This window comes from Electrophorus electricus, chromosome 23 (assembly GCF_041902795.1).
Source record: "Electrophorus electricus isolate QZ-2024a chromosome 23, ASM4190279v1, whole genome shotgun sequence".
NCBI classification, from domain to species: domain Eukaryota; kingdom Metazoa; phylum Chordata; class Actinopteri; order Gymnotiformes; family Gymnotidae; genus Electrophorus; species Electrophorus electricus.
The window spans coordinates 8,239,589-8,267,192 of record NC_137519.1 but is presented as its reverse complement, the minus strand read 5'-3'; the positions used below and the strand labels follow the sequence as shown (position 1 = coordinate 8,267,192).

Below are 27,604 nucleotides of genomic sequence, written 5' to 3'. Positions count from 1 at the left end.
GAAAGAAAATAAACTAATCTCAGGGCACTTGATCAGCAAGAATCCGAAAGGGCACAAGTGACACAGATTTTCCACAGAGTTCAAAAATGTAATATAAATAAATATATCCAATTGGCTGGTTGCGTCATGGGGCGTTCCATCAGGCTGTAGAATGCTTGCAGGCTGAAAACGTGTCCATAGTTCCTCTCCCCATAGGCCTAAAATAGCAGCAGCACACAACAAGGAAAGCCTGCCAACACCACTGTGGCTCACGGGTAGACGTGCTGATCCCCTACATGTGTCTCCTGAGCCACAGAGATGGTCTGCTGGGACGAAACTCAAAAGCAGAGGTAACTTGTCTTCTGGTAGAGGAAGGCTTCACCCAAACATGTTGAACTTGCTTATAATAAAATTAAGCTTATGATTGTTGAACCCCATTTCCTTTCTTTCCAACCAGTTTTAATAATTTTATATATTATCTGTATGCATTTTGTATATTATTTGTATAGTGTATTATCAAATACTATCAAAATGCGTAAAAATAGTAATGACAAATAATAAGTCAGAGGCCCTTCCGCTGACACCGACCGTCTGTAAATCACCGTATGTGGCAAACCATCTTCAGTGTCCCTGGTGAGTGATGGCATGGATAAAGACCTTAGACTTGTCCATGTCTGGAGTGCCTGCCAGCTGAAACAATTTGATCCAAAGGGAGCCAAAACAAGGGCAAAAAAGCTAAATACAGCACTTGCCTCTGTCTGTGCAGCACCGGTGCCTGGCCCAGGATGACTTGGGCCATTTTAGAATATTCCAGAGTGGCTTTTGCTTTTCAAAATTGGCACATGGTTTGTGTTTCACTGACAGTTGTTCTGACAGTTCCCCCCCACCTTTATTTTTCGGATGTTTAATTTAAGATATCAGTACGATAAATCATTTTCTATATCAGGAACAGTGAATGAGCATAAATAATCAGTGTGTTATTTTTGGACACAACATTCCTATTTTTCCATTATCTGAGACTTAACCTGGCACCGGAACATATGAAAGGTTGCACGAGCATTCATAGGCGATCCTTTTCTAGCTTTCACAGGCCAGTGCTTTTCACGGCTGGTCTATTTGTGGCACACTGTAGCCTTATTTATAGCTTGCTTATGTTTGTGAGGTCGACTAGGTCATGGTCTAGTGTTGTCATCTTAATGCAACTGGGAGTAACAACTTCAAGTCCCTCAGAGCATGAATCAACAAACCACAGATCTTTTTCTCAGTTTTTTAATTGTTTAATTCATTTATATTCAACCGATCTGGGATAGTAATCAGATGTAATTATCAAATCTAATAGAAAGTGTCTAATAATCATGTATAATATAAATGTAAAAGGCGAGCTCAACTGTATAATTGGTGACATAATCACAGGCTAAAAAAAAAACCAAAAAAAAAACCCCAACAGACACAGTAACACCACACTAACCTCTGCTACAGACAATGAACAGATAAATAGATCAGTTGTGACCTGAATACTAAACAATACTAAACAAAAGGTTTTTATATATACTACATTAAAATATACCAGAAATCTAAGAAACTATGCACTGCACTAATTGACCCTCCATGTGTTTAAAATGTGTGTGCTCAAGAACCATTACATTGTGCAGTGTAGAGACAGATCTGAGGATCAAACCTGAAACAAAACACACTGGCCTATAGCATTTCAGAGTTAAAGAAAAAAAATCAATTGTCTGGCAAGTTGCCTTGCTAAGGAATGACGGGAGCAAATAATTATTGCTGACCATACATTTTTAGTGCCCAGTTAGCTAGAGAAGTTAGAGTGTCATTTTGAGAGGCACTCTCTCCTGATTGGCTTTTCCAGGCGGTGGGGAGTTCTGGTAGGAGAGTCTTACAAAGATGACTATTAGTATGGTTCCTATAAACAAAGGCATAGATAATGTTACCTTCCAAATAAATCTCACATGTTCTTGTTAGATGCCTCTTCACCTTGTTATTGACTGTAAATACACAAGGCAGTATCAGAACTGGCTCTCTATGTTTGCACTATGTTTGCATTGCACTAGGTAAGGAGTAGGGGGCCATGTGACATACAGACAAGCGCTCTTACCGATAACCCCCAGAGTTCCCAGCAGGACGCCCAGTGTGGACTGGAGAGTGGGCATCCCTGAGAGCTGCTTTGCAGCGGTCCGGCAGTTCCCCCTCAGGTTACATGTGCACACAGTCACTGGCAAGGGGAGAGGCACACAGTGTGTTCAGTCATACACGCACATGAAAAAAGAGCCCTGTAGTGTGAAGGGAGGAGGATGCATAGGGACCAGCCAGGACTCAGCACGCACCCCTGGATTCAGGCTCGGGAAGAGCCCAGGTGAAAATGATGGTCAGACTCAGAGACGTGTGTGTGTGTGTGTGTGTGTGTGTGTGTGTGTGTGTGTGTGTGTGTGTGTGTGTGTGTGTGTGTGTATATGTGTGTGTGTGTGTGTGTGTGTGTGTGTGTGTGTGTGTGTGTGTGTGTGTGTGTGTGTGTGTGTGTGTGTGTGTGTGTGTGTGTATATATATATATTAGGATTAGCACACCTTGAGGTAGCCAGTGTCTTACAGTAATTGATTGTCAGGTGGTTGTTTATGCACAGTTATCATTAAACACAGAATGTGATTTTATAGACCATGATGCGCCTGCCTTAGCAACAGTTACATGCATAATAAATCAAAAGAATGACGTGTTTAAAGGCAACTGTTTAAAATAGCATCATGTAAAAATAAATCACTGTGATTCATCCAGCATATTCAGCAACCTGCACTGAATGTCGCCCTCCAGTTAGACAAGGGAATTACGTCACCGTGATGAGCAAGGCAGCACAAACAGGTAACGTCAAACTGCGTGCTGTGGACCCTGTGAACCAAAGGCTCCTGGGAGCGGCGTACCTGGCAGGTTGATGAAGGTGCTTCTGGGAGGAGAGCTGCTGTCTGAGATGGTGAAGGGGACAATGTAAACATCTGGGGCCAGATAGGCGATATTCAGCGACAGGTTAGTGTGAGTGTCTGTGGAAGAAAAAGACCCTCCAGATTACACCGGTCATGAAAGCCAGAAACTAGACCATTAAAGTGCTTTTTAATCATTAACGCAGTCATCACCTTCACAATGGCTGACACCCGGGGTCATGACCTTTCTGTCACGGATCGTAGCTTTTGAGTTAGGCGCTTGAATAGTTACAGTAACAAGCTTTGATCGTAGGGTATTATAGCATTAGTGAGTGCCCCTGGGACAGATGTAATACATTCTGTATCTAATCAGAGCACAGCTGGCTGATGTTCGAGCAGGAGTCTGTGCCAGTAAAGAGGGGCACAAGGGAACGTTATCAGTTTCAGTTAAGTCTTATCACTGTTCCTAAAAGCTCTCCGTTGTCTTTTGACACCAAAAGCTCTTTAATGTTCCACTGGGTAAGAGGAGGCTGAAGAGGCTGCGGTGACGGCGAGAGCAAACCGAAACGCGCGTATCTCCAGCTTCTGTCTCTGCTGTCAGAGGTGAGGAGTATACTACACATGGGCCTCACTTCAAACAGTACTAACAAACATGTGGCCTGCTAGAGCTCTGCAGTGCTGAACCCCACCACTGGGATTCAGGACCGGTCCGCGGCTGAGTGTCCTTGAGAACGCAGGTGTCTAGTTATTGCTCGCAGGAATGGTTTCCTTTCTTGTCACTAAGCAACACAGCAGCCAATCAGAGCCCTTGGAATTCGCTTCATAGTGCTGTAAACTCTGCACAAATCTGAAGTGCAGTGTATTCTGAAAAGGTTGTGGAGCAAAGCTGCAGGTGATTCATGCTTGCGTTTGCCCCCCTACATTGGTATTGCTGAGGCTCAGCAAGAGACAGAGCTACATGGTTATATGGTTTAATTGGGAGACTCTGAGCAAGATTAAAAAAGTGAAAAACTTGTTACATTTTCATTCAAGTGAGACACAGTACAGTGCAGTACAGCTTTAATTATTCTTTGTCTGATTAAGTAGTTTCGTATGGTTATTATTAGGTGCATCTATATCATGTTTTTTACTGACAAACATTTAGTAAATACCTGACAAACATTTAGCAAATACCAGGGATGAATCAGGTTATCAGGTAAATCTTTTTATTTTTTTGCAAGAACATTCTATCATCACTTTCAAGTGTTGCAGTCTACGACTCAATTACAATCGCTGTTCAATGATTAAAGCAATTTTAGCCCATTTCTTGCTAAGTGCGCAAGGAAAGGTGTTCAGAAAGTCATGTTAAAGCACAGGACAGTGGGGTCCTGCGTGGACTTCCCTGTGCCGTAGTGAGGTGTGAACAGGCTACTTCTCACTGCTGCACAGCCAGTATGTTTTATGTGGGGAGGCAAAGCACACAGCGACCCCAGAGAGACCCACACTCAGTACACGCTCGACAGAGGGCAAGACACAGCATGGCATCTAAGAACCACGTCACAAATGCGTCATCAGGAGAAAGGGGGAGCTTTTCACTGATTGTCTGTGGGTATAATTAAGCTAACTGTAACGCCATAAAAACACTTATCCTTCAGCCAATGGGATCCGAGCTGTAACAAATTAAAGGCAAAATTATTACCGCCATGCCAGCAAGATGCATTCTTTCTTAATAACAGCTCTCAGGGAAATAAAGGTAAAAAGAAAGAGAGAGTGAAAGGAACATAGACACAAAGAGAGAGAGTGATAGAGGGCACAAAGACAGACGGTTGTTTGATTCAGAGAATCAATATGGAGACAGTCATCGTGGCCAAGACAACATGCTCACCGGCATCAGGTTGTCACATTAGTGCCGGTTCCAGCCACGGGAAGAAAGGCACTGCACTGGTTAGATCACACTCTCTGCTGTGGAAAGGAACCAGGGTAGGAAGGCAATTTCCTCTAGCCGGCTGCCTTTCATTGCGCAGTGCTTACGCACAGCGGAAGTCAGCAGGTTTCTATATTGGGCCTAATTCCGATGACGTCTTTCGAGTCTGCCATCATCCCATATGCGCCGGAAAAAGTTCTTTCCTGATTCTCCATTTTTAATGTGACCCAACATCATCAAAGCAAGGGCCATGGTAACCTGCCACGTAGAGCCTGTGCGTGCTGGGCATCTGCACTATGTGGGTTTGCACTGTTGTGTACTGAGCTGCACTTTCATGATGGGTTTTTTTCCACATGTCTGAGACCCTTAATTCTATGAATCAGTCCCAGCGTCAGGTCAGCCAGGGCAGGGTCACCGAGATCGAGCAACTGTGTGTGATCTCTCAGCGCTCTGTGCATGATCTCAGAGGCCTGAACATGTTCTCACAGGGCTCTATGTGAGATTTCGCAGTGTCTCACCGTTGATGGGCGTTAGTTTCCAGTTGCGCTGAACTGTGGGCTCGGTGCGCAGTGAGAAATTGAGGCGGCCGCCATGCTGCGGCCCGTCGCTGTCCCGCGACGCCAACACCAGCGCCTGGTCCTCCCAGCGCGGGGTGCACAGGTACTTCCAGGAGTAATCACCCACCAGGACGGGGCTGTTGTCGTTCACGTCCAGGATATGCACGGTCACAAGCGTGGAGGCAGAGAGAGAGGAATTACCTGCAGGACGAAAAAGTGAAGACAATAACCGTTACAGAGCTTGAATGCCTTTGTCCTCAGAATCTATAAAATTTTATCTTGTGGGAGAAATCCATAAAGCCTTCAGGTTTAGGGGCCAAGTGATCTAGATTGCAAATGCCAAGTCTGTTTAGACCCTGTTTTGTGCAGGGTTACATGGGGTGCCTTTTTGTGCTGGATCACATGGGGTGTGTGTTTTTGTGCATTTCTGACTGACAGCATCAAAGTGACTTTTTATGACCATCACTCTTGTTCCAATTCTTGAGTCACTCTGAGCTCATGGCAACATGCCCTCATCTTGTCAGTGTATAGAACCAGTAAATCTCAGTGTATTAAACAAAGGCTTAATGTGTTTGTTTACCAGGCCAAGACCATCACCCCCTCTTGGGGCATGTGGGAGGGAGGCCGTAACCTCTAGCCAGGGACTGGCTATGTGCAGCAGTGACAGCTTCAAGGTTACCAGCACCAGGATGTGACTCCGGCTCCTGGCCGACCAGGACAGAACACGCCGCATTACAGACAGTGACCTAATATAAGATTTATGCATAGACATCAAACCCAATAAAGCCCCTATTCAGCCTCCACCGCCAGTCGGAATAATCCTCTTTGTCTATCTGCAGCATCCTAATAACCAAGGAGAACTATTATTTTATCTTTGTTATTTTTATCTTTGTTTATTATTTTATCATTTTAGTTTGTTTTTAATTTCTCCACGTTATGTGAATCCTCCTTCCCAGTACTGCATATGAGTCACCCTTCACCTCCCTCCCTTTCCACATTGATCCCTCTCTATCTTCTGTAAGCCAATGTGAGGGAGCAGGGTGTGCTGGGATAGCTGTGAACGGAGCTGGTCTAGGCCTGCGGGTAATTGGCGGGGAGCTATGACGTGTTTCGGCTTCTCATCTCAGATGCGCTGCAAACCTTCAAAGCAAAGTGGATGGTGGCGGGGGGTTCTACGCACACACACGCGTGTGTACGTGCGCGCACACACACACACACACACACACACACACACACACACACACACGTGCACACACTTCCACCTCCTCTCACTGCCAAAAGCACTTTAGCTTGGTGACTGATGTATTTGTTGTTCCACTCTCCAAGATTTCTGTCAATATGTCAGTACGTGGTCCCGAATGCATAATGAGATTGTGTGTTGACTTTCTTTATCAGCGCTCTGGCAGTCAGTGCAGTCTGACATGGCGTGTCTCGCCTGTGTTGAGGACCCTTGAAGCCCCCGTCAGATCTGTGCATGTTTTAACACCAAACCATCTTGTTTATTTTGAACATTTTGGAAGGAAAGTTACAAATGGAATTTACCCTGACAAATTAGTCCAAAAACATATATGGCAGAGTGAAGTGTCTCTTACGCCCATCCTCAGCCACCACTTCCATAGTGTAGGTGCTGTTCTCCTCTCTGTCCAAGGCTTGCACTGTCTTCAGCTCTCCTGAGTACTTTCCAATAGAGAAATAATTCTTAGTGTCTCCTCTCAGCGAATACCTGCAAAAGAGACCAGAAGAGCCGATTGCAAAGAAGCTTTCATGGACACGAACTCACAGTGTGTTCTGGACTTGGCTGTGATATAATCATGCATTGTTGCTCTGAATATACTACAGAACACTGCTGAGCCCCAGTCGGTGCTACCGTTACCGACACTGCCATGCAAGAACAGAGTACTGTGACATGTCATTCTTTTTTTTGTTTTCTTAAAATAAATAGCCAAGTGACTTAAAATTCAAATGAATTCAAAGTAGGTCCAGGCAGAGAACACTGACAACAGGAATATTTCATAAAGCACCCATTTTCATTTAATTGGATAATTTGTCTTAAATAAAGATCCTGCCACAGGAACATTGCTGACCTCTTCTGCTATTGGACCTTTGTATGACTTGGGTAAATATGTCACGCAAGAATGTCATTTTTATGAAATACCCTCACTATCTTCTTATCTATTATAAATATTTCATGTCAATAAAAATTGACTTACCTGATTGGATGAGAGTCAGGGTCATAAGCCCTGATTGTGGCAATGACACGTCCTGGCTCCTCCCCCTCTCTGACCGTGACCTCGTAGTGACTCTGCGACAGGACGGGACCCTCATTGATGTCATCGATGAAGATAGAGACCGTGGAGGTGGAGGCAGGGCCATACCTGCCCCGCACCAGAGCCACGGGGTTCTGTGCACTGAGTACCAAGATGTATTCATTCTCCCGCTCAAAATCCAGCACCTGAGGGAAAACACCACAGACTACACTGGACCTGTCAGAAAACACAAGTGAAATCGAGTTTGGCCTCTTCGTTTTTGATAACAAAGACAAGCTGCACATTTCCTCTGCAAGCACAGCCAAATTGTACAACGTAGGCGGATTTTAAAATAAAATCGCCTACTGTGTCCTTGGCAGGTAAGCAGTGTATCACGACTAAACTGATAATAAGGAGACGGTTCTGTGGAGAATATCATATCTCAGATCTCACTGGCTGTTGCTGTACAGGACAGCTGTAAGCCTGTACAGAGGAGCTGTTTTTCCATGCACAGCGAGTGTGTCACCATGGGCAGATGGATCGTTGAGTGATATATCACCTCTGACGCTACATCCAGTTAATCGTAGGCTAGACGATTCTCCAGAAGCAATATGCATTTGTCATTTCTACAGGAGAATTTCAAACACTGAGCTTTCCTGGTCAGCCTACATAAAAACAACAGAATATGCATTTGCAGAAACACGGAGACATAAGCAGAGACAGAGAATGACAGAGAGAGAGAGAGACAGAGAGAGAAAGAGAGAGACAGACAGAGAAGAAGAGAGAAGGAGAGAGAGTAAGAAAGAGAGGGACAGAGAGATAGAGATAAACAAAGACAGAGCAGGAGAGGGGGGAGGGGGGGGTCAGAAAGAGAATGATGAAAAACCTTCCAGTCCTACAGCTTCCTGTTCCTCTGAGTCACTATGTTATTTTGTACTTTGGACCATAAAGTACATGCTGCAAGTGCACCCCCGGGTCACTGATCTGTACGAAAAGCAGGTTTTTCAGGCCTCAGCTAATGATAAATTAGGAGTTAGGATTAGGTCCTCACATTGTTATGCCAAATGCATGTTTGTAAGCCAAGTTGAATATAAAAAAGGCATGATTCAACCAATCAGCCACAGACGGAGCAATTATCAACAAACATTAGCAGTTATCACATCAATGATCTATTTATCCACAATGTCTTAAACAGCTGTTATCAGGCCTCAAAACTGGGATGACCTCTCTGGCTCTGCATTAAACTAGGTCCAAACCTTCGTATGTGGCTGGGAATATTAGGGTTCGCTTGAATTCATCTAAGCATCATGTTTAGTCTGTAACTTTCCTTCCACTGGTATTTAGACAATATGCAGCTGTATAAGTCTCCTAGCTACCAGTGCTTGAACGTTTATCAGTTCCTTGTTTGATTGTCTTAAGAACATCAAATCCTGCACGGGCCTTCTTGGAGTTCTTGTATAGATTTAAAATTACACCAGATGCCTGGGTGTTAGTTCTGACAAGGACGTTAACTTTAAGTATTTTATATGCAATATTTGCAAAACTGCATTCTATCACCTATAAAATATATCCCAGTTCTGTGGCGTTCTCTCCACACCCAACAGCGAAAAACTTATATTTTGTGTCAACTCATCTGGACATTGGCCTACCAAAGAACTCCATCTCTATCTTACAGAGAGAGCAAAATACTGCTGTGAGAATTCTGACACAATGAAAATGAGGCAGTATAGTTAATCTATTCTCAGACAGCTACACAGGCTACTTGTGTCTTTCAGAACTGGTTTTAAGATACTCCAATGACCTTCAGATGCCTTCATGGTCTCACCCCTAACTGGTTAGTAAGTGAGAGCTCTCAAATCTACTGACAGTTGCATTCTAGTCACACCCACTGCCTGAATAAAGCTGTGTTTTAAGCAAACATAGGTGTATGCATCCAAGTGTGTGTGTGTATATGGATGTGTGTGTGTGTTCTCCTAACCTCCTGTTCTTCTCAAAATAACTTAGTGTGTGTTGAGTGTTCTCGACACCTTATCCTATCCAAGAATCCAAGATCAAATTTGTTGGTCCTTTCCTAAGGTTCAAACCAAAAGCAAAAACAGTTTTGTCTCCTGACAACCAAGTCTACATCAGAACTCCATTTTAATGCACTCCAAGGCAACAGCAAATTGCATTTGTCATTGTTGTTCATCCAATCCAGCCGTTTGACTGGTGAGTGGAGAGATGCCAAATGCAACAGCCAGGGCTGCTCACAGCGAGAACAACAAACACTGCAATTAGTTCCTCTTCATTTAGAGCATAATGCAATTACTCAATTTGGCTGATCCAAACTGCAGCAGTGGGACAGCATGTCAGAAAGGCTGGGGCATGAGGTTCTCTAAACACTCTGGGTAATCACAAAGCACAACAAATAGATTGGTATGGATGACGTGTTTTGCTTAGAACATGTTTTCATCATTCAACTGGTTTTCCTATGGATTTTAAAAAGAAAATACATAATTTGTAAAAGGCATTTTAATAAGTGCATTATCCAAAATCAGGGTCAGGTAATGAAACCGTAACACAGGAAAACCTAACAGTGGAATGGTCCCCATGTGAACAGTCACAAACGCAGATGCCCAGAGGGGAAACAGTGGCCATCATGGCAGTCTGCTGATATCTCTTGCCTACACCTTGGCCCTGCTCCATCTTCAGGTTCCAGGACAGTTGAAGGAAGGAATTTGGGTTTATAGCTGTACAGGAAAGTGGGGCATGCACAGGAGATTTATTACAGGGTCAGATTCACCTGGCCAGAGGCAGGTAACGGTCACCTGGCAGGTAACGGTCATAGCCTAAATTTTAAGACACAAGTGAAATAAAATCCCAAACTATTCCCTGATGAAGAAGCCTACATACATTTACAGTGCAATACAGCCTTCACAAAGAGTGTCAAATCGCCCTGTCTGCAGGTACCTTGTGGATAGAAAGCAAGTTGGTGGAGTGAGTACCTTGTTGAGGACAAGGGAGACCTCATTGGTCTGCCTGTCCGTCACCAGAGAGAACACCTCCTCTTCATTTCCAGACTCCAGCCGGTAGTCGACCAGCCAACTGTCTCCGCCCCTCTCGTCGGAGTCCCACGCTGCCACTGCTGTTACCGTGGCACCCACAGGAGCATCCTCAGGCAAATGGAATGGCCCGTACTCAGAAAGAGAGAGACAGAGACAGAGAGAGAGAGAGAGAGAGAGAGAGAGAGAGAGAGAGAAGGCACGCAGGGAATATCAAAGCAAAGAAAGGCTTTCCTTGTTAGGACTCATAGAAAATAATAGAGAGAGAGAGAGGTACAGAAAGCGGGAGGAAAAAGAGGGGTGGAAAGAAGGATGTTGTAGAGTCAGGGTGCTGAAAGGAGAGAGAAAAGGAGGAGACATAGTAGAGGGAGAGAGATAAGAGGAACCAGGTGAGAAAAAGACGATAAACACAGAGAAACAGAATGAGCAGGATGAAGATGAAGATGAGGAAGAGAGCAAGCAAAAGAGATGTCGATAACAGCGCAGAGACAAAAGAAAAGAATGGGTGAGCAAGAGAGATAAGACATGAAAATTAAGTGTCTAAGGCGAAATATACTTTTAATAAACCCTAAATCAAAATGAAGCACAGCTCTGCTACTCATTTCACGGTATCCACACTGGTATCTTCACAGACAAGCAAACATGTTCATCAAATGTTCGTCACCAGAAGCTGAATACATTTCAGCAAAGATTCAGATATATACACTCCTACCTATCTCTCTCTCACAGACACGCATGCACTATTGACCTATAAGGAAGAACCTCATATGTCAGGCATGGTAGGACAGGATTTTTGCAGGCATCGTATTTGCTGTAGATTTTAAGCCAATGAGAAGAGCTGACCCAAGGCCTTCCAGATCCTCTCTATCACTGCTTAAGGGCACTTGTGTTCAGAAGCGGGAGTCTGGGCCAGGCGCCGTATCGGTGTGTTTGGAAGAGCAGTAATCAGGCATTGTCACCGAGCCTCTGATCTCCCTGACTAAGCACTGTCAACACTCACTCCACCCACCCACACCATACACTCACATGGCCACACCATCCTGACCTACTCAAGAGCTTTTTCCACCGTCTCTGTGTGCGTGTGTGAAATATAGACAGAGAGAGAAAGAATCATTTCACTAAATACCTTAAAATTACACGCAATTTAGCTCATGCTTTAGCCCGAAGTGTCTCACAATTGCAGAGCTTTGAGAGAGTCACCTGCGGTTTAGTGCTTCGCTCCGGGGCACTCAGATATGGCCGGATGTTTTCAATGGGACCAAAAACATGTCCTGTCGGGCCTTGGCCAAGCTCTGTGGCTGCCTGAGTGAAGGTGAGCACGTGTCTTCAATGACATCTCATGTTTCTGAGCATCTAAGTGCATTACCTCAGATTCCATCCATCTCCCAATCCTTGGCTCTGTCTCAGAGAATTACTCGACATTATTTGTAGCAGGGCGGGGGGGCAGGGTGTGGGTTACGCGGTGATGCATCTTTCTCCTGGTATGCCCCGGAGTCGTGCACTTTACAGGGGTCTCTAGATCGCAGAGCACAGCAGAGTCTCCCCATCTTCAATCTTCTGGCTCCTTCGTGCAGTCTCTAAATATACCATGCTGAGGTGGACACTTACAGTGGGCCTCTGTGCCTCCATGCCAGTGATCCATTGTGTCCTGAAGACAGCTTTCCACCTCCCCTGTGCATCACCGAGCTCCTGAATTAGTCACCCGCCGTGGGAGTAAACACGCAGAGGGGATTCTCCAGGAAGCAGCAGCGCTTCTCTGCGCCCGGCCCACATCCCTCGCTCTGCTTATTTACTCTGTCTTCTCTCTCTGGCGCTCCAAAGTGCAGGCCCGACTGCTTTTCAATCAGACTGCATCATTAGATGGGGGAGAAGACACCGGTGGAATGGACAAGGCTCGTTGTTGCAATACTTACACCCTCGTACACCGTAACAGGCTGCTAATGAGGCGAGAAAGAAAAGCAACCAGTTTTAGAAGATGATGTCAGGAAAGGAAAAGTTCCCTGGTTAGAAGGGAGTGTGCTCAAAGAGGGGTTCCCTGACTGTGTTACATAGAGAGAGTCGATTACAGACGTCCATGGGGAGGCGAAATGGGAAGGAGGTGCTTGTTAATGGATTTTGTTGTCTTCGCATGTTGTAGCTCGTGTCAGACATCAGTGGAGTAATTTGAGTGCGCTTGTACTTGAAACAAGTATAAAGGGCCAAATTAGCAAAAACACAAGACACTGAGTTACTCTGCAGTCAGCATCAAGGATGTTAATTGCCCAGTGGTGTCATTCTGTGTCATGGGCATATTTATGGACGTGACACACATACTGAGATGACATGACATGTTACTATGTAGTTAAAGATTTGACATTTAAGTCATATAAAAGGTACAATCTTTAATCACTTTTGTGAATATTTTGGAATATATTTACATTTGGAAATGATGAGCAATGTTCATTCTGCGAGGACGAACACTGCCGAGGTGCCATGAATTTGCCAGAGTTCCATGCGTTTACCTCTGTCCATTTAGAGTGTTTTGAAGGAAATAAAACAAAACATCTAATATTGTTCCATTCCTCTGAGCCTAATATTAAACATGGAGTCCACTATCAGCTCTTCACCTCACTCTGTATCAGCAAATCAAATCAGCTGTGTTCCACTGAGCCAGAGTGCACACACACACACACACACACACACACACACACACACACACACGCACACACACACGCACGCACGCACGCACGCACGCACGCACACACGCACACACACACACACACACAAACACACAGTCATGCCCTACCTCATGCTGAGAGAATACTGGAGGATTGTTGTTCTCATCCAGAACTTTGACTATTACAGTGCAGGAGCTATTGAGTCCTGGATTAAGAACCAGACAGAGAGCATCATCAGGTCTCCTCATAACACAGTGCTGTCAGCCCCCATCATTCTGCAAACCCAGCAGCACTCAAAAACTGACACCATAACATGCAACTGACAACAATTCTAATGACTCTTTATGTCTCATACGATATCACGTCACCCCTTGATGACCCATATTTGATATGAACAACATATTTGATATGACACATCTCACATATCACGCAGCTGCCATAAAATGACAATCATCTAATTAACAGGCTTATACAGTCAGTGTGTGTGACTAAAAGACTCTTAGGGGAGAAACAAGACTTTCAGTTGCAGTACTACTGTATAAACAACAAGAAGGACATCTGGACTGTGATGCAGTGTTTCATATAAACAGCATGTCATGTGCAAGTAGGTTTCCATGTGACATTTTGCATTATCTGATCACTGGCTTCCAGAAGCTGAAAGTTATGTTCAGTTCATGGGAAAAAATAAGAACAATGTGGTTCTTATGGCAATCTTTTTTTCCCAAATTTACACCAGGTAATGTTATAAATGTTAATCTATGTATAAGTGTGTGTGTGAGTGTGTGTGTGTGTGTGTGTGTGTGTGTGTGTGTGTGTGTGTGGTTGTGTGTGTGTGCGCACCCATACGTATTTAGCTATTTCTGTCTTCATATTAGGAAAACCTTATCTATCTATCTATCTATCTATCTATCTATCTATCTATCTATCTATCTATCTATCTATCTATCTATCTAAAATGAAGCTTTTATATGAAAAAAAGAAACAAGAATTTCATTTTGTTCGCTGTTGTTAAGGTTAGGGTTAGGTTAGGGCCAGGTTTGGCTGTAGTATAATAGACAAATCAAAGGAAATATCCCACAAAGATAGTAACGGAAGAGTGTGTTAGTGTGTGTACCATATATGTGTACATTTTATGTGGCTGTTTGTTCGTAACCTTTTGCATCCTCCGCAGTGATGGTGAGTGTGTACTGTGGAGCGGTGCCCTCCATGCTGTCCACCTGCACCGTGATCACCCCGGAGTCTCGGTCCACGCGGAACAAGTTCCAGGGGCTCTCCGGTACCTGCCCGACCAGCCGATAGAAGATCCGTACGTTGTCTGTTTTGGGATCGTCATTGTCGGCTGCCTGGACCGTGAGAATTTCAGTTCCTGTGTGACAGATATAAAGCCGGTGTGTGAACGGGTCTGAAGCTTGTTGACAACCCGGAGCGCGTGAATAAAGAACACAGCTACAGCGCTCAGGAACACTTCAGTGTACAGGAACCTGCACTTTGGTAAAACAGAGCTTTACACTCTCTCAACAGATGAAGAGAATACAAAAAAATCTCAATTATAAAGGGGGAGTTGTTTTAATTTCTGTTGATTTCTGTTCTTATTTTTATGTTTGTCAGTGAATTATTCTCTTAAAAGCAGCATATACATTCATGGATGAACATTGCTCATTAATGATATAAGTACTTCATAATTTAATGATTTCATGTTGATGGTAATTTGTCATGCCCTGAATCCTCACGATGTGTACCTGCAATCAGACAGTAATGAATAATTGAGTGTGTGAGTGTCTGTCTGCACGTGGGAGTGTGCGTGTGTATGTGTCAGTGTATGCAGTGCATATATGGAAGTGGGGGTGCATGTGTGCATCTGTTAGTATATGTAGGCATGTGTGCGTATGTGTGGGTGCGTGTATTCATGTGTGGGTGGGTACGTGACCTTTTGTGGCGAGTTCTTTGACGACGGTGTGGTACTGCATCTGAGGGAAGGTGGGTCTGTTATCATTGGCATCACCCACCATGACCCTCAACTCTACTGGCTTAGCAATCTCCCTGCCATCGGGCCTTTCCACCACAATGCTGATGTGGAACTGAGAGAGAGAGAGAGAGAGAGAGAGAGAGAGAGAGAGAGAGAGAGAGAGAGAGAGAGAGAGAGAGACTCTTTGAGGGTGAGACTCACCCTCTCATTCTTAGCCGATGTCAAGACTGTGTTATATTCCTTGTTTCATGTCAGGTCAGCATAGGATCAGTGCTTGAAAAAGGGAACTCTAATTCTCTCCTCCAGCATCCACCACTGGGACCGTTAAGTTCAGGTCCATACTGGACACTAGTCCTAAGTATAACTGCTGATTTCTAGACTGACATTTGGATTGATTCTCTGAGGTATAGATGGTAGCTGATCTCAGACACATTCTGCCAAAGTATAAATATATCCTGCTAATGCAAAACAATAGTCCAGTGAGTCCAAACCCACACTGACTTAGTCTAAAGCTAAAAAAAAACACACTCATGGAACAAAAAACAAAAGTCTATTATTGGCAAGTCATATGAACCAGTGTGAAAGGGGTAGAACATTCTAGTCTTCCAAACAATCACACAAAGGTAGTGACCCCCCCAACATTTGAGTTAATGTGTATTTTTTTTACTGAATACCAGATTGTTGTTATGGATGTGGATAGGTGGGCTTAGTCTAGGTTACATAGGCGCTGTGGAGCATGCTATTCCTTATATAAAGATGGATGATACATGCTGCTAAGAGGATTTTGGCTTGACTAATGACTAAACTGCAATAGAGTTATGGAGTTATGGAATAACTGAAGTTTGGGAAAAAGACCCTGCCTGCAACTTTATTTCTCCCTATTTATTTTCCCAAACTTCCTTGTTTTTGTCTGTGGGAAATCTTGCACCCCTCCTATTTCCTAACTCCTCCCTGGTTCCTGTAATTCTCACCCTCTCACTCTCTCTACATGTTCAGTAGAGGGACTGACTTTTCCCACCTTATCCCAGAACTCCACCCAGAACTCCACCCAAAGTTTACTCGAGTTCCTCCTCCTACAGTCTCCCAGTCACCTCTATTCCAGAAGGTGTGGTTGCCACTCACAAAACAGGGCTGATTTATATGGCATACACATTCAGATCTCATGCTCGGCCTAGATTACTTCAACCAAATTAGGAATCCAGGACACATCAGTGTTAAAGTACGCCTGCACTACATATGGGAAATATACATTCTACAGATGTTGCACTGCTTTGCCCATTACCTGGTCCTGCGTTTCTCTGTCCAGAGGAGCATTAAGGTAAATTACTCCTTCTCTATTGATGGTGAAGAGCATCTCTGGAAATTCTCCCTCCAGACTGTACTCTACCGAACTCCCACTCCACTTCACCTGCAGTGCAAAGCATGAGCACATACACACACACACACACACACACACACACACACACAAGCATGCACCACCCAGTCATAGACAAAGCAGAATCAGAAATAGTTCATAACTACAAGACAAAAGGGTCTAAAACTACAAGACTCTGGTGTAGGTTAATTCAGCACAAGTGGAACTTAGGGCAAAGAACCATTTCAAAGTGCCAGAGAACAACAAAAGCAAAGACCTAGAACATATATATATATATATATATATATATATATATATATATATATATATATATATATATATATATATGCTGCATTCCTAGAAATAACCCACAGATCGGCTCTGCCCCAGGAGCAGCTTGAAGAGTTAAAGTCATAACCTTCAGAAGTTCAGAGATGGGACATGATGCATTTGGGAATACCTCCATTCACCACTGGGGGGCAAAGTCACTAAGAAGAGTCTGTTTAGAGTTTATTCAAAGATATGAAAGTCATTCTGAAGGTGTTCACACAGACACACACACGCACACACATACACAAATGCAACCCATATCCAAAGACATCAGCATTCACAGATGGAACAGGATCACAGCAAAGAACACAAAAAGACCATCCACAGCACACAGTGTCACATAAAGCACATCACAGAGACACATGCACACCAATCTGGGGCTGTGGGGATCCCTGAGGTGATGTTTAAATTCCACTTTAAGTAAAGGTTCTGCAGAACCCCAAGGTGATGAGGAGACCGTGCTGAGATCTGTGACTGGAGAGTGTACCGAGGTCAGGAGCTGCCAAAACCCAGCAGCTGCTCTCGCCGTGGAGGGATTTTCCATTCAGCTAAAAAAAAAAAAAGGAAAAAAACAACAGGCCTGGAAAGGGTGTAAAAAGCACCGAACAAGGAGAAGACGCTGGTGCGGAGCGGGAGAGCAGGGGCGGGCTGCTCGGGGAAACCACGTACACCGCATGTGCACTTTCTGGGTTTCCTGGCACCATCTTGGTTTGTTATGGAGATGGCTCTCCAAAGCCACTGTCTGTGTACACACTAGCCAGCTTCTCTTTACAGGGCTCCTGCATACACTCAGAGATGTTCAGGAGGGCAGCGCTTTGAAGAGATTAATGACCTCCCCCGCTGTTCTAAAATTGGTGCACTCCAGCTGAGGTGATGTCATATGTTGAGTTTCCACAGTTCAGAGGTTTACTTGTATATACAAATGATTAAGTACTGTGTTAAGATACAGTCTGATAATCCAGGCCTTTGAAGTACACCGCTCTTCTCTGGACAGTGAGTAGTGATAATTCCCTGAAGCCTATCTTAACTGGACAGAATGTAACATTTGGAGGAACAACATAGAAATTAATTTAAATGTAATTAAAATGTTAAACTCTCAATTGTTAAATACTGAAGCAAAGAAATATTATGAAAGAAATGTTTTATACGCAACTCTGAATTTCATCTTGACTATCAGCACTTGAGGGATTTGGCTGGGCTTTTTTGTTGAAAGAGCTTTTAAAGTAAAAAGAGAGAAATGTGCCTCTCGTGTGGTCCTGCTATGAGAGGCTTGGAGTCCTTCAGCATCACCAAACTGTTTCATAACAGTTGTGACTCCCACCGCCCACATATACATCTCAGCACCCAAAGGAGTGGGTAGAACAAGGCTTTTCCCATGTACATAAAAAAAATATCTCTATTGCTAGGACTATACATGAACACACATGTGCCCTTTGGCATGCACGCACACACACATACACACACACACACACACACACACACACACACACACATGCATAAACACACACACACATGCATGCACACACACACACACGCATGCACGCACACACACACACACACACACACACACACACACACACACACACACACGAGCACACACATCCTTACACACATGTATGCATGTACACACACACACACACACACACACACACACACACACACACACACACACACGCACACATACACAAGCTCTCTATCACATGCACATTAAAAACATACACATACACACAATGCTTCGTGACTTTAATGCTGGCTCTCACTCTCATCTCTCGCTCTCCTTTTTCTTTTCTTTTAATGTGACATAACTTTACCTTTATGCACTTCTTATACGTATTTGACTGCATGAGAGAATGCCACAGCCAACGCATCTGACCTCGCTTTTCACTAAGTGGCTACTTCACCAATATGTTTTAGCTTTTGGGTGTAGGTTCAACTGGGTCCCCGATAGGTGGGTTAGCAGGGTTAGCCTCTGTCTCACAGCTTAGGATGTGCTTTTCCAGTCCCGGTCTCTCTCCCAATCCAGTCCCTGCTTATTAAACACGGTTCCTATGGTGTGCTAATATGCCACACTGTGGCATATAAATGTGAATAATTACTGAAAATGAAAAACAAAAGCTGAAGTGAAAAAAAGTCAGCCCGGATTTCTGCGCCACATCAGCGCAGGGTGGGAAAGCGTTGGCGTGTGTGGGATGAGGAAAGTGAGAAAAAGAGAAAGGAGGAGGGGAGGAGGAGGAGAGGAGGAAGACAGGAGAGTGAGAGAGTGGGATGGGCGGGTGGGAGGGGACACATCAGAAGTGTGCATACTCACACACTACAAGCAAATCGTGACAGTGTTACACAAGCACGCGCTCAAACTTACAGACTACTGCAGTTTTGATCATCTTGAGGGTGTACACCAGAGCATGGCTCATTACCGTCATGGCCCCTGCATTAACCCCTCTCAGTCCCGCTGCGCGAGGCCTCCGGCTAAGCCTGCACACCTTCCCACCGCAGCTGCAGCTGCCGACTGCTGATTACGGTTTCCAGCCAATTAAAGTTTAATGGAAACTAAAGATGAGATCCGCAGGGCTCGAGCACCTCGTCTGCTTGCCTTCATCGGTCTGATGTCCTGTGTTATTTATACGCTTGCGGCAGCTACGTGCAGGGAGAAGCGTTGGACTGTCGCTATTAGAAAATTTTGATAACAAGCTAACAGTTGGCTGCTCTAAGGTCAGACGAGCATGAGCAGCAACATGTGGGGAGATTTTACACAGACACACAAGAAGACGCAAAAGGAAAATGACCGTCATCTTCTAGGGAGATAAGGTAGATCTGAAAAAGATTCCAGGGAATAATGACGGTGTACTGTAGTTAAAGATGTAGAGGTAGTCAAAACTACAGTGAAGTACACAAGGTTTCCAGAGAAACAGGATGTTTCAGATAGGGTAGGGCCTGGGCAGGTTCTTACCTGGGAGATGGGGATAGGGTAGGGCCTGGGCAGGTTCTTACCTGGGAGATGGGGATAGGGTAGGGCCCGGGCAGGTTCTCACCTGGGAGATGGGGATAGGGTAGGGCCTGGGCAGGTTCTTACCTGGGAGATGGGGATAGGGTAGGGCCCGGGCAGGTTCTTACCTGGGAGATGGGGATAGGGTAGGGCCTGGGCAGGTTCTTACCTGGTCGATGGGGATAGGGTAGGGCCCGGGCAGGTTCTTACCTGGGAGATGGGGATAGGGTAGGGCCCGGGCAGGTTCTTACCTGGGAGATGGGGATAGGGTAGGGCCCGGGCAGGTTCTCACCTGGGAGATAGGGATAGGGTAGGGCCCAGGCAGGTTCTCACCTGGGAGATGGGGATAGGGTAGGGCCCGGGCAGGTTCTCACCTGGGAGATAGGGATAGGGTAGGGCCCAGGCAGGTTCTCACCTGGGAGATGGGGATAGGGTAGGGCCCGGGCAGGTTCTCACCTGGGAGATAGGGATAGGGTAGGGCCCAGGCAGGTTCTCACCTGGGAGATGGGGATAGGGTAGGGCCCGGGCAGGTTCTCACCTGGGAGATAGGGATAGGGTAGGGCCCAGGCAGGTTCTCACCTGGGAGATGGGGATAGGGTAGGGCCCGGGCAGGTTCTCACCTGAGCGATGGGGATAGGGTAGGGACCGGGCAGGTTCTCACCTGAGAGATGGGGATAGGGTAGGGCCCGGGCAGGTTCTCCTGCAGCCGCACTGGGTCTGGGGAGGACCACGTGTTCCCTGTCACCTCCACCAACACAGTTCCAGTGGAGAAGAAAGCGTTGGCCCTCCCTCCCATGTCCTGCACCATCACCGAGAGCTTGTAGCGGCCGCACATCTCCGGGTCCAGGGTGGAGGCCCCTGCAGTTTACAAGCACACAAATCACATGCATGCATTCAAACACAGAGCAGCGTGTATATATTCTGAATATGACAAAACAATTAAAGTGAACAAGCATTAGATATACATGCTCCATGCATGTATTTTGTCCTAAATATATGACTTATAATGTCCTTATAAATGTATATTCATCTGGATTAGTACGAATGTACGTGTAACTACTTGATTTTACAGAAAGCAGGCACAGATACATTGAATATCAGTACAGGCCTACAAAACAGATGTCTGCTCTTAGCAATGCAGCATGTGTGTGAGAGCTGTGTTTAACAGCAGATGTAAAGGCCTCTTGGCTCCAATGCAGAGTAAAGCCAAATCCAAACACTGTATAAAAATACTCCCTGATCTGTTGAATGATTGTAATGGCAAAGTAAGCCCACCTCCCCCAATGCCTTTGCGCTGGCTGTTTTGATTACATTTGGCACTCAAACTGTAACTGGCTGACCTGTGCCAGTGTTTGGGCTCTCACTGAAATTAAATGCCATGCTGGTCAAGCTCCATGAGCCTGAGCCTGAATACAGAGCTTTTCCAATCCACAAAAAGTGTGTTAACAAAGAAAAAAAAAGGACAATATCATTATTGACCTCTTTAACGAGGCAATCAGTTGACCTGGCTGAGTGCAGGAAATGAAGAGGGTTATTAGTTGATTTCACAGTGGAAATGGGAGCAGGAGGAAGCGCAGGAAGTGTAGGATGAGGAGCCAGTGTCCAGCTGGAGGTACACGGCTGTCAGGACCAAGGTAACCTGTGTGTCCACCAATAGCAGCAGCAGGTCTGATTCTCATTCCTAGCAGGATTTGACTGGTTAGAGCCGGAATGGATGTCTGTGTGTGTGTGTGTGTGTGTGTGTGTGTGTAAGAAAGGGAGGGAGATGATACAGTAGGATTTAGAGGACACGGTAGAAGGCAGTTGTCCTGGCCAGCTAAAGGAGCAGGGCACCTAACACTGAATCATGAGCCAAAGAAAACAGTTATTAAAGCAAACGCCAATCAACATAATAAACTACCCTGACCATTACCATCCTCAGTGAGTGACACCTCCCCAGTGTCAGCGTCTACGTAGAACATGTGGCTGGCCGGGATGCGGGGCGTCTGGTCCAGGAGGCTGAAACGGAGGTCAGCGTGGGCGGTGTTGCGGTCGTCCTGGTCCAGAGCCTCCACCTGCATGAACGGGATCCCTGTGGTTAAGGAAGCAAGGACAGAGGTTGAGAAATGCTCCACTCACCTCTTCATTGGCACAGACAAGCACACTTCAGGTCAGGCAAATGACCTGTTTGCTGTCATTTTTAATCCATTAAAAAATATTTCATCTGTAATGTATTATCATAAAGGAATGGGTTAATAGGTCATAATAATAAGATGAGGAATGATAATGAAAATGATATGACAAGAGATGAGGTGATAATATACTGTTGTGATATTGTGCAGTTCCTAACTAGTTTTGGCTCTGTGCCGCAACATACTGAACTGTGAGGTTTAAGAGGATTTGAAGACCATTCATAATGGGTGAGCTATGTAGGAATTAGCCACATCCTCATTAAAGATAAGTGAGCCATAATTCCCCGTGTTGGACTGTTTCACAGATGATGTGGTATGCTTCGAACACAAACAGTTCCTGTCATTCCATATTTTCCTCTTTACATTTTAATTTCTATTTTCTTTATAACATATTAAATGCACAGTAAGTCGAACCTTCCATAAACTTCCTAACTGCTTAACAGCAATTAAGAAATAACAGTTTGACTGTTCCAGGAAGAGTCTTCTCCTGTCATCATAAGCAATGAGACTAGCATTTTCTATGTGACTAGCATCAAGATGAATTAGGTTTCTAATTTATCTTACTTTATAATCCAAATACTCATATCTATACTCAAAGCTCTTTAAATGAGAATAGGCACGCTTCTCGAACCTTTATCTACCAAAACCAACAATGTCAAGAAAAAATGGATAGCAAAAAGTTGCATGACTATACACATTATATGTCTATTACAAAATTATGAGGCAGTGAGAAATATTATGGCTCAGTTTCAGCATAAGACACTGTGTAAGTAAACCTGCTGATATTTGTAACCATGACAACATCAAAAAGAAGACTGAAAGCCTTTCGGTAGCAGCTCACATGGAAAGGAAAAAGAGACAAACATAATCTCCAGTCTGAATACAAGCTGCACTGGAAATGGTCCAAGCATATTAGAGCTTGGACCAGTGCTATTAATGCGTCATAATATCAGCCACTTTACCTACAGGTGTTCACCTCTCAGTAGAGCTGCAATAAAACACATTTCTTCCTTGGCCTTAATGATAGAAATTTGCATAAAATAAGTACTTTGGATGACTAACATGCAAACATCAAATCCGAAGCAACCCATATCAGACGTCAACCGATCACACAGTACCACCAGCTGTGCCATGCCTTTCGCTGAAGTGAAAAATATACTTAAGACAATTTGTGAATATATTTCTTAATGATGTCTTAGAACCTGAAGCAAAAACAAGTTTTAATATGTGTGTGTGTGTGTGTGTGTGTGTGATCTCTGAAGAATACCCATGCCCTTTCACGCTGCATTGCACTGGCCAAACCTGAAGCTTATATTACAAAAGCAACACTGAATTTAGGACATCAAGAGAATGATGCATGTTTGGTGCACCTTCAAGAACTGGCATAGTAATTCTGGAAGGATAAACCAACATCCTTGAAGCGTGGTCTTTCAAATTCCTTTTCAACTTCCTCCCATCCTAAGCTTTCTAACTGCAGCAGCAGTCAGGGTGATTAGGCTGGACACTGACCAATGAAGGGCCCCTTATGTACCCCTGTGGAACACCCCCTCCCACCTTTCAGCAGACCCAGCTGCACGGAGCCCCTCATGCTCTCCTCTCGGAACACAGGCACGTTGTCATTCTTGTCAATGACGCACACCTCCACGGTGAAGCTTTGGGGGTGCATGGACGCCGTGAAGGACACCTGGAGGAAAAGCATGGGGCAGGTTCAACGCTCACACAGCAAGAGCTGTTCCCTCTTCACAGGGCACCGCTTCATCACGTGTTATGACCTACAATTTTCCTGCGGTGTTAAACGGGCATTTTTGGTTGCAGACTTGAAGCCTTGCTGGACGTCTGCTATCCATCCAGGCATTTTTCTAGGGCTAAACGTGTGCTGCGCATCAAAGCTTATCTGTAATTACTTTGATCATGATGCATGATGACGGGGTAAACAGTAACTATTTTCATTGCCACTGCCGACGGACGGACCTCTAATGTAGACGGATGGCCTTCATTTTGAGATTGCAGTCCATGACTCAGTTCACTAACTGGCTTGAGGAGGGAAAACTAGAAAGAGGAAAGAAACTTGGGCTGGAATTCTGGGCGGCTTCCTTCTTTGCGCTAGAATGCAAGATATCCAGAGTCTGGAGATCAGTAAGTGGGAGTAGGAGTCACGAAAAACAGACAGGAGATTTGTGTTGGTGGGGTGTGAAAACCCATCACAATGAATGTGAGTGGTGAGTAGGGAATGCATTAGCTAGGACTGCAAAGCCTCTCTCTCAAACTTCAGCTGTCACATGACGTGGTTATATATGATGGTTAGTTTTATCCGTGAAACAGGACCTGAGCTTGAGACGAATGAAGACTACCCACCTGCAGAGAGTAGGATGGCTGCTTCTCTCGATCTAGTGGTTTTAGGGCATACAGGAATCCTGACTCCACTCCAAAAATCCCCTCGTCATCACCACCCACCATCAGATCAGTGTAGGTTAATGGGAGGTCAGGCAGCTGTGGGAAGAATTCCAACAACGGCGAGAAGTTCTCTGAATAGTGAAAGTTTTTGTGAGCCAAAAACTGAAAATAATTGTCCAGATTAATTTTCAGTTGTTTATTTGTCACATATATGGTCTAAAAACATAAACATCTCTTTTTTCAGCATCAACATGTGGAACAGTGATAGCAGACATATTACTGCAACTGACAGGCTTTTCCTAGTCCTTTGGTGCTTCGAAGTCAATAGTTTTTTTGGTTTTTTTTAAATTGTTCACAGTTTGTGTTGACAGTTTGCTTTGTCTATTGGGATACTCTGCTGTAAGAGAATGAGGGCTTAGACAGAGTCTTTCAGAGTTCATACTATGCAAAACAGTGTCTTAGGCCATCCCCTTTCATTCTAAGCCATCCCCTTTCATTATTGTCTCCAGCTAGGGGGCCTGCTGTTACTGACAGCAATAAGTCCCTTTTACAGCTGGCACTAAGGCATCTGCTCTTGTTGGGTTCAACCTGGCACAGGGCAGGCGTGTTTCCCAAAAACACGTGCCTAATGAGCCCAGCTTCTATGCAGTCATGTATGTCACTCAGCAGGCTGGCGTCAGCTGCCAAAACCGTGCCAGCAATTCTCGGCTTCCTGAAAGCTTCAACGCTTTAATCTAACCACATTCTCAGAATGTGCTTTCCACAGACCTCATTAAGAGCATGGCAGCAACTGTGTATCAAAAAGTACGACAAACAATTATTTGTCCTTCGTGATCAAAGTGAGGCTTGGGTGCCACAGAGCAACTCTCCCCTCTTCGGCCTAAACATCAACAAAAATGCTGCCGTGTTGTTATCAGAGTTGCATTTTCCTTGCGTTATGCTCGACGTTACTGATAGCTGCATGGATGAAAGCAGAAAAACGGCAGGGATGTAGGAAACAGCATTGAAGTGAAGGATGCAAAAGCTCACCAATGAGTCACTGCCTGTTTTGTCACTCACTGGGAATAAACACTGTATAGCCTCCATTTTATCTTTTCAGTGCAAACACAGTAGCGGTAATTAACCACCCACCCTCATGTATGTCATTAAAATTGATTTGGAAAGCATTTTGAGAGCTTGGTATTTAATGTGAAGGGAGACGAGGGAGTGGCTCCACTGGACGCTGACGTTCTCATAGAAATGCCTCCGATTATGGCGTGAGAGTTTAAAGGCAACATAGACAAGACCAAGCTGCCCATTACTGAGAGGCATGTGCTAAAGACGGCTGCCATCATGGGTGCACAGAACGGTTGGCTGTCTGGTTTTTCACAGGGCCTCCACAAATGGTTTGCTGACGAATGAATGATGCGTAAGCAACATGTTCATAATTACACCTTGAGCACTGACTGCTACAAAAGAGGAAATGAACAACATGTATAAAAGCTCTCCACTTCTCCGCCTTCAGTCCTCCTCCCCGGGGGACTGGATGCTAGAGAGTGGTCCTTAATACATTACTCTTAACCTGGCAGCGTGACTCACAACATAAGTGCAGACAATAATAGGCCTCCCTCTTAGGTCTCAAAGGCACCAGGTACCCTAATGCCATTCCTTTACTGCATCTGCTACTGTTTTAATGGCATCAGAGGAAGAAATGATAACTCATGTTTAGTTCATGCCAGACCATTTTACTGTTCTTTGGACATTTGGAAGTAATCAATTTTTGTATTATTACTTTGCAACTTCTGTTTGGAGCAAGTTGGAAAAGGTTTTCTGCAGAGCCAAAAAAAAAGAAAAACCTAAACAAAGCAACATAAATGAAAAACATAAATTTTTTTCCTTTAGATATTTTGTTAGCACAGTGCCTCGCTAAGTAACGGTCTAATTTCCAGTTTGTATAAAATGAGTTCAACCAATGATTAAAGAAATAGTGTCAGTCTGTCCTTTTAGGGAACAACTCACCTTGGTGAGGTACCAAGGGAAAATACCATCATAGTTTTCTGGAACACCAATCTTAAGGTGCGCTGCCTCACCATGCAGAAGTGTCAGAGAAAACACCAGCTAAAAAAAGTATTACGTGTTTATTACATTGTATATTCAAACAACAAAAGCAAAGTTAGTAAGGTTACTGCCGCTCATTACATATTATCACATGGTACACTTTAACATTACATTAAACTATACACACACTGTAAGGAGAAGCAAAAGACCTACATTCAGTGTCTTGATCCATGAAGACACCTTATCCACTGAACACATTGTGTCCTGTTGTTTAGTGAACAGAACCATCATATTGCGTTATTAGGCTAAAGAACTGAGACCAACACATCTCCCTAGCACTCGAAATAAAAAAGGGAAAATTTGCATTCTGATTAGCCCAGCAAATGCAGACCCAAGAAACCAAAATAGAAAGCATACATACTCAATTTTTCTTAGGCCAAAAGTAAAGCAGTTAAAATATCAAATTCGGCATCTATTGTGTACACGGAAAGTGACACCACATAGACTGTGGTGAAGTTACCCCTTTAAAGTTGAAAGGCAAAGAAAAGTGACTTATTTGCCATCAACAAAGTTTTAATATTGCCAGGTCACCTCAGTCGGAGATTAAATAAGACAATTAACAGATAGCCTAAATCTGATATTTATGGAACAATTGAACACACAATCACACAATAACACAAATAAACGAATGCATAAATACACTGCAAGGAAGCTACAGTCAAGAAAGGTATAAAATGTCACAAGACGGGTACGTTATGTAATAAGGTTCTATTTATCATATATTAAAAAGACATTTGCCATGACGGTGGAAACGTTTCCACAAGCCAACAACAAAGTCAAGCCCTGCTCTCATTCGTCACCGCAGCCGCACAGAGCCAGGTCTGTTTGGGATATCACTTTACTCCGTCTCATATGCAGTCCCCCTTACCTCGTGATAGCAGCTTACCATCCGCGCTTCTCCTGGGCAAAACAAAATGGTTTAAGTGTGGTAACTGTGTCTACTTTCAAGTTAGATTAATGTTTAACTTATTTATCTTGACACAAAGCCTTTTAACTACCAT

At 44.4% G+C, this 27,604-nt stretch overlaps 1 protein-coding gene and 1 long non-coding RNA gene across 5 annotated transcripts; one reads left to right on the top strand and one right to left on the bottom strand.

Moving 5' to 3' along the window:
* Positions 1 to 1,232: 1,232 nt before the first annotated feature.
* Positions 1,233 to 27,604, bottom strand: cdh16 (cadherin 16, KSP-cadherin). Of its 4 annotated transcripts, XM_081706399.1 has the most exons (18): positions 27,472 to 27,604; positions 26,757 to 26,807; positions 26,505 to 26,603; positions 24,468 to 24,602; positions 23,667 to 23,796; positions 21,854 to 22,012; positions 20,603 to 20,799; positions 16,557 to 16,682; positions 15,236 to 15,386; positions 14,462 to 14,674; positions 13,437 to 13,513; positions 10,595 to 10,786; positions 7,575 to 7,816; positions 6,957 to 7,087; positions 5,326 to 5,565; positions 2,908 to 3,024; positions 2,093 to 2,209; positions 1,233 to 1,982 (listed from the first exon to the last, which is right to left on the bottom strand). In XM_081706399.1, the coding sequence occupies exons 1-18, from the start codon at positions 27,490 to 27,492 to the stop codon at positions 1,756 to 1,758; spliced, it is 2,625 nt and encodes an 874-aa protein (XP_081562525.1). In that variant the 5' UTR covers positions 27,493 to 27,604; the 3' UTR covers positions 1,233 to 1,755. The 4 variants fall into 4 exon arrangements, with proteins under 4 accessions (XP_081562525.1, XP_081562524.1, XP_026863204.2 ...); XM_081706398.1 differs by having other exon boundaries at positions 26,757 to 27,604; XM_027007403.3 differs by having other exon boundaries at positions 1,233 to 1,900; positions 26,757 to 27,604.
* On the top strand, positions 2,257 to 6,741 carry LOC118240465 (uncharacterized). Its single transcript, XR_004775439.2, has 4 exons — positions 2,257 to 2,350; positions 2,801 to 3,010; positions 3,405 to 3,507; positions 5,948 to 6,741. It is a non-coding gene; the product is annotated as an uncharacterized LOC118240465 (long non-coding RNA).